The sequence below is a fragment of the Camelina sativa genome, chromosome 7, assembly GCF_030686135.1.
Source record: "Camelina sativa cultivar CO46 ecotype springtype chromosome 7, ASM3068613v1".
Lineage (NCBI taxonomy): Eukaryota > Viridiplantae > Streptophyta > Magnoliopsida > Brassicales > Brassicaceae > Camelina > Camelina sativa.
In genome coordinates, this window is record NC_141886.1 from 30,548,597 (window position 1) to 30,561,069 (window position 12,473).

Here is a 12,473-nt window from a genome sequence, read left to right on the forward strand (position 1 = left end):
TTGTCTATATCAATCGGTGCGAAGTCGTATGTTAGACAGTAAGACTTATTGAATTAAAAAGACATAAAATTATTAAAAATTGAAATCTTTGAGGAGAGTTTCAACCAAATAGATTGGTTTTTGTTCGAAATATTCCGAATTGATAACAATAGTAAACGATTATAACGTAACAGGCCGCCTTTGCAGACCGCATGTGTCGAAATAAAGTTGTTTAGTATAAAAGATTGGAATATTAATGATGAATGGTGATGACCCACTTCATCTTTTGAATTTTCAATCAAATTCGTAGTCGGCATTGACCACATGGTTGTTGTTGGACCTTTCGAAAGCATATTTTAAGATCACGAGGCCAATTTTAACCTGTGGTCCTAATAAATAAATATTGATTCAAATTAATATTCAGTCACCAAACGAGAAGACTTTTTGTGTTCTACGTAGAATTTGTTTTCCCACGATCCATCTAGATACTCTTGATAGTGGCTAAACATGCAAATATATATTATACCAATACGTTTTATTAGCATGCGACAATAAAAACAAGATTGCAATTGGATAAAAAACACTAATAAAAGTATTCTAACAAGAATTTAATTTAACTTCAATTTGATATTTGAAAGTATTTATAAAAAAAAAAAATGAACAATAATTTCAGATGAAAAAACACACTACGATTGTTTTTAGATACCTTATGATGTTGCTAGTATTCAGACCATTATATACTTTGTCGGTAGAGAAGCTAGTAGTAAGCTACACAAGATATCTAAAAGGGCTCGAGGATTTTTATCAACACCATCATGCGGTTTCTTTTACCTTGTCTTCTAAATTACAGACATTGTCCCTATCCAGAGTCCTCCACTATGAGAAGGTGGAACATTCAATTGCTGCTAATAGAGTTACTTATTATTTTTATTTTTGTGAGCAACTAGAGCTTCCATGATGCTCTCGACCCACCTGCCACACACACACACTCAAACCCATTGCAAATCCAGGTGACAATAATACTCAATCGCTAAGTTATGTGAAAAGAGGACTCTAGTTGACATTTTCAAAAACATATAAAAAGATTAAGATATTACCCTTCAAGTCCCGGTGCCTCTGGGTAGTACACGTTTTTCAATCCTAGTCGTCTTGCAGCTGAAGCAGTTGTCTCTCCAATACAGGCAACGTGATTACTCCATTGCTCATCATTTTGAATCAGATTCAGCCAGGCCCTGTCGAAATCAAGTACGCGATGGACCAAACCCACTCGACCATATTAAAGAGATTATATGAAAGACGTTTTGCTGCACCAATAACGGGTGATCAAAAAACAGACAGATGATGAGTTGCAATAGGATGATAAGTGATGGCGCATACCGAATTGCTGAAGGTGAAGCTACAGAAAGAACAGGAGCAGACAGTGCCTCTTTCAGGAGCACCGTATCAACATTATGTACAGGAACCTATCAGGATAAGAAAAAAAAGAAATATAACGGTTAACCACGACGGAAAACCCATATGAAATTGATGGCTAAAACAAATAATATATGCAATGAATTATAGGGCTTGTCTAGTAGGTTTAAAGACGGCTTACTGTTGTGTATGTATTCAGCCTGGTAACTTCAAACCCACGATTGGACAACCCTTCCTCTACGGTTCATATGTCAAACATGAAGCAGAGTAAAGATGGTCAGTCAATCTAGAATGATATTAAAATAAAATAACTTTACAGTTAGCTATCTTCACTTATGTTTCTGGCCAACATAGATTTAGTCATTAGTTCATCTACATGGAAAGAGAAAGAGCAGAATGTACAATTGCTTTTCAACCTTTGGAATACTATCACTTTGAACATGAAAGCCAAGTAATAAATGTAATTTACTAATCTACTTCTCCCGGTATAGCATTACTGCACATCTCCATCAAGGATATGCAATACTTATGCAACTGCATAAATAAAATTGTACAGGATATGAATCCTATATTCTATTTTGTTTATTCAGTCCTAATCTTTTTTTCCTATGTGGTCAACACAATAAGCTCAACTGAATTGAGAAAACCTAACAACACACACCAATATCATTGCCTGCTTTTAGCGAAGCCGGGTATAAGACAGAGGACCTTTTGCCAACTTTATCTGGGAGCTCCGAAGCCAAGACTTTACCAGTTGCTGAAATAATTAAAACAAAGAGAATGAACCACCCAAGACTGTAACACTGTATGTACGACCACTCATACATTTCCTATATATATATATATATATATATATATATCGGTTTGATGGATGCAAACACATTAAAAAATACATGAACATTGATAAGGGAATGCCACGGAGAACAAATTTTAGCTTGGCTCAATAATAATTCATCATCTCATAAACCTATATATGATCTTAGATGCTCTATAATTTATGGAAACAAACTATGACAAGGGTTTACAGGGCACATGATCCATAGTCTCATAAACCAAGCATATACAACGATGATATCGTAAATTCCTACATAAGTAAATGTTTGAAGATGCACAGGTTGCAGATATAAAGAGTAAAGTGGAGTGTAATATTGTGTCGAAATTGAAAGTTATGGAACTATGACAAGGATTATAGGTCACATCATTCATAGACATAGTCACACAAATCAAGTTGGAGGGTCATCCAACCAATTGGTGCATATCTAACGATGATATTGTAAACTCATACACTAGTAAAATGCTTAAAAATGGACAGGTTGCAGATATAAAGACTAAAATGGAGTGTATAGAAATTGTGTCTAAATAAAAAGTTAAGTTACCTTTTGATGGCGTAAAGGCAACGTGAAGCAATCCTTCTGTCGACTGTCTTGCCTCTTCAAATACCCTGGCTGTTCCGGCTCCTACTACACCTATTTGCACTTTTGGGTAGCTAGCTGCCCTAAGGAATGGAGACCAACGACGTTTAACTCAAGGGAAAAAGGGTATTGAGTAGAAAAAGGCTCAAAACTTATTTATTTACAGAGTTGCATCATAAATAAATATGTGTGAAGAATTGAAGATTACACATATATATCTGTATACCTAAATAAAAACCTAGACTACTCCAATTGCCTTTTCCTATGAATAACAGTAACAATAACAATGACAACTCGAAGAGTAAACTCACTAGCAACAGATTCCATATTAACAAAGTTTGCTCAGAGTAGCTTAGACATTTCAGAAACTCTTAAGATTAGAGAAAAGCCATTGTTTCTGTCTTCTGACAACACATTACTAACAGAAACAGCTCTTCAAAATTTCACAAAAAAGAGAGGGAAACGGTCAAAGAACCAGGGCTTACTTCCATGCCTCAAGAAAGACAGAACCTGCTTCTGGGGATGTTATAATGATCCAATCAAAGCTCTCATCTAGCAAAATTAAACGCAACACGTCAGAATACCAAAATCTGCACCGCAAAACAACTCTGGAGCTTTTTTCTTAATTTAGTAATAACAATCTTGAAATCCAAATAAACATAGGCATCCAGAAACATCTATAAAGGATAACATAGCCCATAAAGATGAAGCAAAACCCGCATGCAAAAGCAAATGAAAAATCTTTATAGCTTCCAAACAAAACAGCCAAAGTATTAGAGCAAAGAAGTCACTAAAAGTCAAACTACATAAGAAAAATCACCACTTAATACAGAAGCAAGCCGATGAAAATCAGGTCCTTGCGCATGTTGAATCAAGGGAAGCTCTAAAGATGATATCCCATGTTTCTCCTGCATCAAGAGAATAAAACTCTATTAGCTAAAATTAATGCACAATTTTAAACATAACCTCACTACATTTTATATGATCCTGAAACTAAATTACTGACAAAAAGTAACCAGATTGTTGAAATTAAGCCTATAGCTAGCTGCATTATATAATAATAACTGTAGTTCAAAATTGCAACTTTTTTTGTTTGGTTGGGTTTGGGGCGAGAAGGGTATGAAGTGCATACCAAGGCTTTGATGATTTGTTTGTTCTTGCCTCGTTCTCGGGTTACGACCACCTGCGGGACCGAATTGGAGATACTAGACGATGTAACGGAGGAAGAAGATGCATTTCGAATTAGGGAAGGAGAAGCGACAACTCCTTTTTTAGGAGCGTGGAAGAGGTGCGAAGAAGACGATAATGGTGGTTGAAGAGATAAGAGTGACGAGTGAGGAAGGAGCAACGCCATTGGAGAGGGAGATAATATTGATTTCGTCTTTTAGGTCTTCTGTGTCATTAGGAAATTTTAGTGTATCAATCGACGAATTGGTTTTCAATTTTCTTTTTTTTTTTTTTTTTTTTTATCATCATAAATATTTTTAAAATTAACAATCAACTTATTGAAAGTTTTACTCTCTCCGTATAATAAAGAAAATGATTTTCTAGTATTTTTTTTTGTATTACAAAGAATAATTTTCTGTATACTTTTCTCAATTAATGCTAAAAAAAAATTATAAATTTCAAGAACCATTAAATGAGAATTTAAAAATTTAATGAAATACTATTGGTTAATAATTATAAAATATTTTATTATAAATAAATAATACATTTATTGCTTTATTAATTCATGTAAAAATCTTAAATATCATCTATTGTGATAGAGAGGGAGTATCTTTTAATCTAAGACAATGAAGAACCTTTTTCTCTCTCTCTCTCACTTTCCTAAGTGAGAGAGCTCAGGTTCAGCCAACAACATATCTTGCAGCAGTTTTGCATCCATGTATCTTCCACTACTTCTGCAGAAAGTAAATGTGATATGTATCAGAGAAGTGATGAGAAAAGTAAAACGATTTCGTTAGGGAAGATAAAAAAAAAATTGGGAGAGGTCTACTGGCAGATGTTGAGTTGCTTATGATGAAGAGCGAAATCATGACCGACATAAGTGACAACCAAACTACCGGCATCAGGATGAGGCCAGCTTCTTGAAACAGGGAACCGGAGTATGAAGGTTCCCGGTTCTTGGCCTTGAAGCGAATGTTCTGCTTCTTCCTTAGTGATGAATCCTTGGACCCATTTAGGCGACGAAGAACACCACATTTCGCTTATCAAGCCACGGGATATGGTGTAGGCAACAGGGAACAGCCAACACCAAATGTTCTCAAAATTCTCCTGAGTCATGTACTCGTCGTAGAGGTAGCATCCTGATATTCTCCTTAGAAGCTCAAAATCCTGGTGGGTGAGAGATCTACTGCTGCATTTTGAAATCCTCATGAAATGTTCTTCAATCTCATACACCACATTATCCCAATGAACATGTTGATTGTTCCGAGACATCGATATCCATGCACTTGTACCTTGGGCTATTAGCTCTCTTGCCATGCTGATTTGATAGCTGAAATTTCGGGAAAAAAAAAGAAAAAAAAAAGCTCCATTTCACAATAGGGTCACAATAAAGATTCATTCTTTGTTTCTTCTCTGTTAAAATGTAAATTACCTATGGTGGGAACATCCAGAGTAGAGAGAAACCTGATTTGCAAATTTCAAAACTTCTTCGTCTGATGAGTTGTTTGTGATTTCCTTTAGAAGTAGAGCTTTATCTTTTAAGTTTCCAAGGCAGTATCTAAAGATGGTGGAATCAGAGATTGTATGTCTCATTTCCACGTTTTCTGAACCACTTGGTGAGTTATATTCTTCGTGACCATTTCTATCCTCAAACTTCTCACAACAAACATTGCAGAAACGGTAGAGGTTGTTAGTATAAGAAGATATGCAACCAAAAAAAACATTATGAAAAGAGAGACGCACTTTATACCTGTCTTGAGGTTTGGGGATAAGAGTTGCAATGCTGATATGAATATGATTCCTCTCTCCCAGAGTCACTTTCTTTGCCCAACCTGATTCGTTTAACTGAGCAAGTGTTGTTCTGTAGAAGGTCTGGTGATTCGGTACTTGATGGATGGTCAATATTGGCCAACCTCTTCGGAAGCGGCCGGACATCAGGACTGATCGAAATGCAGCGGATTGGATTGGAAACTGCCTGAAGGAAAGGATAATCTTTGGCATTTCGTATTCCAAATTTAATCCAGAACAATCTGTTATCATTCTTGGAGGAAAGCTGGAAAAATTAACAACAATTCTTTAATGATTTCAGAAAACACGATAAATAGTTCACACAAGTCGCAGAGAAGCAATACAAAGAAGATAAAAGAAGAAATGCAAACTAAACTGTTGTTTGTATTTTTACCTGAGAGATCTTGAGCTTAAAGGATGAGCGTCCATTCAATAATTTGATCGGTCTATCATCAGACGAGAATTCAACTCCTTCGTCCCTTATCAAAAGAGGAGCCTCAGCTTCACTCATCTTGGCCTCCAGACGGGTATCGGCATACAGTAGTGATGCAACAACCTTGTATTTTAAACCCAACAACCATGTACTATATATATATATATATTGATGATTTTCCAAAGCTAGAAATAAGTAGGCAACTAAGTGCCAAAGTAATGAGAAATCGTAAGAGATGTAAACCTCCACATCCTTGTGCACAGGCTGGCCAATGGCATTGGATAAAACAATATCCAAGGAAAAAACCTCCCCGCAAGATGCCTGTAGAGCAAGAAAATAAGTGTTAACTTAACTACGGAAATGTAAATCATTCTCGACAAAAAATTTCTAATGAGCTTTTATGAAGTCTGACCTTCCAAACACCATCATCATCTAGTTTAATCCCCGATGAGGAGGATTTATTGACAGATAACAATAGAGGTGGATCCTGGCAAAAATAGAAAAAAAGTAAGCTTAATTAGAGTATTGGAAATAAACAAACACAGAACAATTGTTCTAAAGGAAGAGAAGGGTGAGAGGGTTAAGCAGAGACCTTCATATAGTGATGATCCACATGATCACAAGCAGGCAATACTTGTGCACATTTGATGAAACCTTGAACACTATAACCATCTCCGCCAACACCAAATAGTGATATCTTTCGGTTGCTGTTCTTCGTCAGCAAAGAAGTTAAGAAATGCTCTCCTTCAATCTTTCCATCAATAACAAGCCTCATGTAATTTCTAGAAACCTAAGAAGAAAAAAAACAACAGAATCAGCCATCTCAAGAACTAGAGGATCTTGCATTCCCTGGCTGAGAGAATCTTACCTCACATCCCACATGAACCCATTTATCGAAAGGAAACTCGGATTTTGTAGATACGCTAGGAACTTGTTTCCTGGAACAAGTGTCAACAGGATCAGGAGCTTCCTTGTGAAGGAGAGTCAATGGCAAAAGCATCATCTTCTTGTTTTCATCTAGGACAAGGAAAGGTGCACTAACACTCATGTCTGAGTGAACCTGTCAAAGAAAAACCACTTGATCATATATATAAACTTAAAAATAGACGAAGAACAAAAGTAAATCAATCCTACAGCCAAAATATTGAATCCATGATTGACATCTAAATCTCTATATTATTATTATAAACAATAAAACAGAGAGTTGAGCTTCCCAAATCTTTACTCGAATAATACCTAAAAAACCCAACTCAAAATATCACTTCTTTTTCACACATACCAACAAATCAAGGCAGATTAGATCACACCAAGGAATAATACGAAAGTTTGTAAATTCAGTACACAGACAGGACCACGAAAAACCAAACAAAGTTACAAAAACCAACAGAGAAACAAACCGAGTCCGATGAGTAAAGGAGAAACATTTCAGCTAAAAAAAAAAAAAAAAAGTCGAGAGAAACAATAAGAAGTAAGCTTTAAAAATTGAGCTGCGGAGAAGACAAACCTGTCTAATGATGGTAGATGGGAATGTGGTGGAATTAACAAGATAAGCCCAGAAACAAAGGGAGAAACTTTTGTATTCTTCATCATCTACTTCGACATCGACCTTAAAATCCTCCAACAAAGAGTATTTCTCCGTTTCGATTGCTGAAACACCCGCCATTCAAAAGCCTCAACTTGTAAAAACACGAAACCCTTAACAAAAAAAACCCTTTTTGTTGATCGTCACCAATACAAACTCGTCGATTAGCTTAATAGAGAAGTGAAGATCATCAAAAAACTGATCCTTTGCACTTCGACGGCTGTGCTGTTACATATAACGGTTGGTCTCGTACTGCGGTGGTTTACTGGTTTGTGTACTTGTGGGGAGAGATGAATGCTATAATCTCCTGCTTTCGCGTCCACCGAAAACTACAATGGTCAGCCAATTAAATCTTACTTCCTTTAGAAAAAGTTTTTAATGATACATATCTAATTTTAAGTTGTGCATATATATAGCCTTAATTAGAGCGTGTGTATTAATTATTATATCATGTCTTTAATGACAACAAGAAGAAGAAAATTATTTTAGTTATACAACATGTTTTGCGAGGGTCTATTACCAAGCTTATGGGATTGATTACATACGCATAAGATCAAGATGGGATTTGCCATTGAGTTTCTGAGCAAAGAAGGCATCAAAGTAGTCTTGTGTGCTCATACTTTTGAACAACCTTTGCTTTTGTCTTTCTACAAGGCTTTTCGCCGGACCAATCACTGTCTCCTTTCCCGGACTATGAAACATTGCAACTGATAACCTCTCTTTCTCTATATTCACCATTGTTCTATGCTCGATGCTTCGGTATCTCCCGTTTGTTATGATCTTTTTACAATTAAACAAAAACACATTCACATCAGCATCAAAAGCATCTTTTTGTAACAATGAGAATTTATTCTTTTAGTTATCTCTTTTCCTTACCTCTAAGATTTCCCCAACATTGACAACTAAAGCGTTTCGAAGAGGTTTTACAACAACCCACTTGCCATCTTTCTTGATCTGGAGTCCTTCCACTTGATTCACCTGTAACAGTATTGTGAGACCTGCAGCGTCTGAATGTGGAGTCAAACCGATTACTTGATCTGGCTGTGGACATGGCGGGTAGTAATTAATTTTGATAGACTGCCAAACATCTTCGAACAAATCTTCCATTTCTCCGCTTTTGATCTCAAGAATACTCGCCATTTTCCCAAATAGGATCTTAGCTATGCTCTTCACTTCAGAGGAGTAAGCCTCTACAGCTTCTCTGAAAAGAGAAAACGGATTTTTCAGTTTACAGTTGTTAGGGAGAGAGAGTGTAATTTACACAGCAGATAACAAACAGTGAGCAGTCAGTTCCACCTGAAAGAAGGAGGTAATTTGGAGAACAAGTGAGATTTGCGTGATCGAATTGGTTCAGTGGTGAGGATGAACATGTCTCCCCAATCGAGTTTCTGATCCTCTGACACAATATTCACTTGTCCGAATCCTTCAAATTCACCACTTGTCTGCCAAAACTTCTTCTTCTTCTCTTCCATGGGGAGATTGAAGAAATCTCGAACCTCTGTCTCTAGTTTTTCCAACAAAGATGAGTCTATTCCATGCTTTACCAGCTATAAACCCCCAAGAAAGAAAGCTTCTTTTAAACATCAAACAATACTTTATGAGAGAATATATACAAAGATACAAATGTGTAAAAAAAGAGACGAACTTGGAAAAATCCCCATTCTTGGCAAGCGAAATCGAGCTTCTTGAGCTCGGAATCCATGGTGGAAACAGAACACAAGCGTTTCATGTCGATGACTGGAATCTCAGAATTCAGACTAGAATCATCGAGAATCTCTGTTTTATCTTGATCAGACAGAACATACCTTGGAGGAACAGTAGTGAAGTTCTTATCTTTCACCATCTCTAGAACAGAAGGTACTATGAGAGAGCTCCACTGTCTTTCTCCTTCGCCCTCCATGGACTTTTCTTCTAGCACCAAAACAAAGAACAGGAGTCGGAAGCTTTGATCCACTCAACAACCAATTTTTTCCGCAAGAACCGAACAAAAGAAAACGAAACTGAAATAAAATCAAATGAGAGAGACAGGGGAATTAAAAAAAATACGATTTGGAGAAGACGACTTTAAACGTTTTTTTAATACTCTGCGACGACCAAGACTAGCTGTTCCCAGTTCAAAAATCCCAAAAATACCCTCCACAAAGGTTGAATAACCCAACCTCCTCACTAGCAGCGCTCTACTACAAGTTGGCTACAACAAACAAAATATGATTTAATGTTTCGAAAGCATGAAATGATAACAAGAGAATTCTCAGACTTAAAACAAAAACATTCGAAGATATGTTCTTCTAAAGCTTTACAAGACACATAACCCTTTTGTTCATCCGTCCAACAAACTTGACTAAATGGTCCTCAAAGATGTCGGAATTTGATGTAACAGTGAGAGACTTCATGAACTTTCCTTTACTTTTCCTTTCAGTCTTCAAGCTGTTTTGAGGAACTGCGTCTCCAAATTCCAGCCAACGCGCTACCGAGGATTGAGTGACAGACGCTAGAAACAGCGCACGGTACTGCAGTGAGCGGATTCCCAAAATGCTGTGTCGCAAGAACAACTCCAAGCACCGAGTTCTTCACCAAAACAAAATGAAAAAAAAAAAAAAAAAAGCTTCAGTTGACATTGAGTTTTAAAAAGGTTATGTTTACTCTTTGATCTAACTATCTAAGAAACTGTTTAGTTACCTGCATGCCGACTTCGATAGATATAGTTCTGGACGATGCCACATCAATTCCAAGTAATCTTGAAAACAGGTAGCCAAAGAAAAATCCAGAGGTGTGAAGAAGGCATGAAGCCAGGACTACTTGTCTCCCAGACATGAGTATTGCAGATGCATTCTGACCGATAGCATACCCACATAGGATTGCAACGGTTCCAACTGCAATTGTAGGCATCACTGGAGAAACAAATTTCACCAGCTTTTTAAAGTATTGGTTCAGAAATGCACCAGCCAACACTGGGAGAAGAATCACCTGTACAAGAGCTGAGAAGGGTTAATTCAATGAACAAAAAAAACTCGCTCGTTCGTTCTAATTCGAACAAGAAACTGATAGAACGATCCAAACCTGTAGTGTTGACATTAGTAATCCAAGAGCATCAACTGTGATATACTGCTTGGCAAGCTTGGCCGTAAGAAGCGGTGTCATAATCTAAAAAACGGAATGGGATTAAATGGGGTGTCTTATCTACAAGAAGAATTGGGAAAACCATGACAGTAAGTCACTAACCACAGCTGAAACAGTGCTAGCTGCTGTCATCAATACTGATAGCGCAACATTTCCTCTGTACAATTGAAAAAAAAAACAGAATAGAAACTTAGATCATCTAGATGAATTATAAGAAATATATGGAACTCTAAAACGTTTCTTTTTATTTGATTACAAACCGTGCAATGTACGTGACAATATTACTAGCCGTACCTTCAAATAAACAAATGAAAAAAGCATTAAGAGCACCACGTGAATGTTACTAAAATTCAATTTAAGTAAGGAAATGTATATTTACCGCCTGGACAGCAACCAACCAATATGAGACCGGCTGCGTAATGTGGTGGCAAATTTAAGAGCTTACTCACAAAATATCCTGATAGTGGCATCACCTACAACACACGATTCCACAGCAAGCTATGAACTTAACAATGCACTGGAGCCACCAAGATCAAGAGCTCAAGCAAGAACACATATTAATCCACAAGTTTCTGTTACCAAATCCACACAAAAAAAAAATCTACATTGGTCCTACAAAATCTCATCTTTCCCTAGTCCTCTTCTAAAAAAACTCTACATTGTTCCTAAAAAATCTAATCTTTCCCTAGTCCTCTTGTAATTTCACAACATTGGTTCACATAAGACGAAATAAATAGTCTCATATTTGGATAAAGGGACAATGATGAGAGAAGCAGACGGACCGAGTACTGCAAGACAAAGCCAGCGAAGAGCTCCTTGGGCATGGATAAAGCGCCACGAAGGTCGTCGAGGGTCAAAGTCATTCCCATTCCGAGCATAGTGATCGTAAGACCTACAGTGGTCCAATTGGGAGTGACCCAATTGAAAGTAGTTGGTCTCAAAAGCCCCAACAAGCATCCAAGAGAAACCCATACCGGAAACGCTATCGAAACCGCCTCTCCCAAATACTCAACCCACTCACCAAAGCTCTTCTTTTTCTCAGTAGGCAAATCGTTCGACGAAATGCCGCAACGAGGAACAAAGTCAAACCCACGACGCCTACACGAAATCGGAACAGTAGATTGGTTCTGCAGAGAAATTTCGCGACTCAAGGAAGAGTCAGAAAGCCTAGAACACGATATAGTTCGAAGACGCTGCGGAGTGAGCTTAGATTTGTTGAGCAGCGGACTCGATTTCAAAGGCGTTGCTCCGTTCAAAAGAGAGAGAGACATCGCAGACGCCATTTTTTTTTTCTCTCACCGGCGACTCTACTCTCTCTCTGATCGGACTGATGAAGAAGAAACCAAAACATGTACTCACGTGCTTTCTCACGTGCCTTTTTTATAATTAAACACGTTGTTTGCTAAAATGGTCCCTGAATAAAACATGTTTCTCTACGTTTACCCCCAGTGAAACTATTTGTTCCATAAATCGTCCCCCTTTTTATAATAACACCACAAAGGCGTCTTTATGTGTTGCTAATGATCAAAAGAGATTTAATTAGTTCAGAATCACAAGTCACAAACCACAAGTGACAATA

The 12,473-nt window shown here is 37.2% G+C and overlaps 4 protein-coding genes across 20 annotated transcripts; all 4 read right to left on the reverse strand.

The window, feature by feature from the left end:
* Positions 1-586: 586 nt before the first annotated feature.
* Positions 587-4,306, reverse strand: LOC104703185 (uroporphyrinogen-III synthase, chloroplastic). 5 transcript variants are annotated; one of them, XR_015561346.1, is made up of 9 exons: positions 3,937-4,306; positions 3,625-3,712; positions 3,290-3,356; positions 2,769-2,887; positions 2,054-2,149; positions 1,574-1,629; positions 1,357-1,442; positions 1,077-1,283; positions 587-951 (listed from the first exon to the last, which is right to left on the reverse strand). XR_015561346.1 is itself a non-coding variant. In XM_087457387.1 (9 exons), the coding sequence occupies exons 1-9, from the start codon at positions 4,156-4,158 to the stop codon at positions 894-896; spliced, it is 927 nt and encodes a 308-aa protein (XP_087313513.1). In that variant the 5' UTR covers positions 4,159-4,303; the 3' UTR covers positions 587-893. The 5 variants fall into 5 exon arrangements, 3 of the variants coding, with proteins under 3 accessions (XP_087313513.1, XP_087313515.1, XP_087313514.1); XM_087457387.1 differs by having other exon boundaries at positions 1,077-1,211; positions 3,937-4,303; XR_015561348.1 differs by lacking the exon at positions 2,054-2,149 and having other exon boundaries at positions 3,937-4,249.
* A 188-nt stretch (positions 4,307-4,494) lies between these two features.
* LOC104703186 (SH2 domain-containing protein B-like) lies at positions 4,495-8,157 on the reverse strand. Of its 9 annotated transcripts, none has more exons than XR_015561350.1 (10): positions 7,697-8,120; positions 7,061-7,252; positions 6,785-6,982; positions 6,605-6,679; positions 6,436-6,513; positions 6,154-6,315; positions 5,722-6,024; positions 5,436-5,624; positions 4,801-5,301; positions 4,495-4,705 (listed from the first exon to the last, which is right to left on the reverse strand). XR_015561350.1 is itself a non-coding variant. In XM_010419148.3 (10 exons), the coding sequence occupies exons 1-10, from the start codon at positions 7,853-7,855 to the stop codon at positions 4,624-4,626; spliced, it is 1,971 nt and encodes a 656-aa protein (XP_010417450.1). In that variant the 5' UTR covers positions 7,856-8,095; the 3' UTR covers positions 4,495-4,623. The 9 variants fall into 9 exon arrangements, 7 of the variants coding, with proteins under 7 accessions (XP_010417450.1, XP_087313526.1, XP_087313530.1 ...); XM_010419148.3 differs by having other exon boundaries at positions 5,404-5,624; positions 7,697-8,095; XR_015561349.1 differs by having other exon boundaries at positions 6,154-6,513; positions 7,697-8,088.
* Positions 8,158-8,187: 30 nt separating this feature from the next.
* LOC104703187 (protein SRG1) lies at positions 8,188-9,965 on the reverse strand. Of its 5 annotated transcripts, none has more exons than XM_010419151.2 (6): positions 9,821-9,965; positions 9,580-9,682; positions 9,420-9,511; positions 9,071-9,321; positions 8,651-8,975; positions 8,188-8,554 (listed from the first exon to the last, which is right to left on the reverse strand). In XM_010419151.2, exons 3-6 carry the CDS (start codon positions 9,501-9,503, stop codon positions 8,312-8,314), a joined length of 903 nt encoding a protein of 300 aa, XP_010417453.1. In that variant the 5' UTR covers positions 9,504-9,511; positions 9,580-9,682; positions 9,821-9,965; the 3' UTR covers positions 8,188-8,311. The 5 variants fall into 5 exon arrangements, with proteins under 5 accessions (XP_010417453.1, XP_087313537.1, XP_010417451.1 ...); XM_087457411.1 differs by having other exon boundaries at positions 9,580-9,685; positions 9,821-9,956; XM_010419149.2 differs by having other exon boundaries at positions 9,420-9,685; positions 9,821-9,961.
* A 1-nt stretch (position 9,966) lies between these two features.
* On the reverse strand, positions 9,967-12,397 carry LOC104703188 (Sodium Bile acid symporter family). The gene is made up of 7 exons (XM_010419153.3): positions 11,677-12,397; positions 11,274-11,367; positions 11,155-11,188; positions 10,997-11,051; positions 10,835-10,918; positions 10,454-10,741; positions 9,967-10,342 (listed from the first exon to the last, which is right to left on the reverse strand). Exons 1-7 carry the CDS (start codon positions 12,175-12,177, stop codon positions 10,190-10,192), a joined length of 1,209 nt encoding a protein of 402 aa, XP_010417455.1. The 5' UTR covers positions 12,178-12,397; the 3' UTR covers positions 9,967-10,189.
* Between the last annotated feature and the right edge of the window lie 76 nt (positions 12,398-12,473).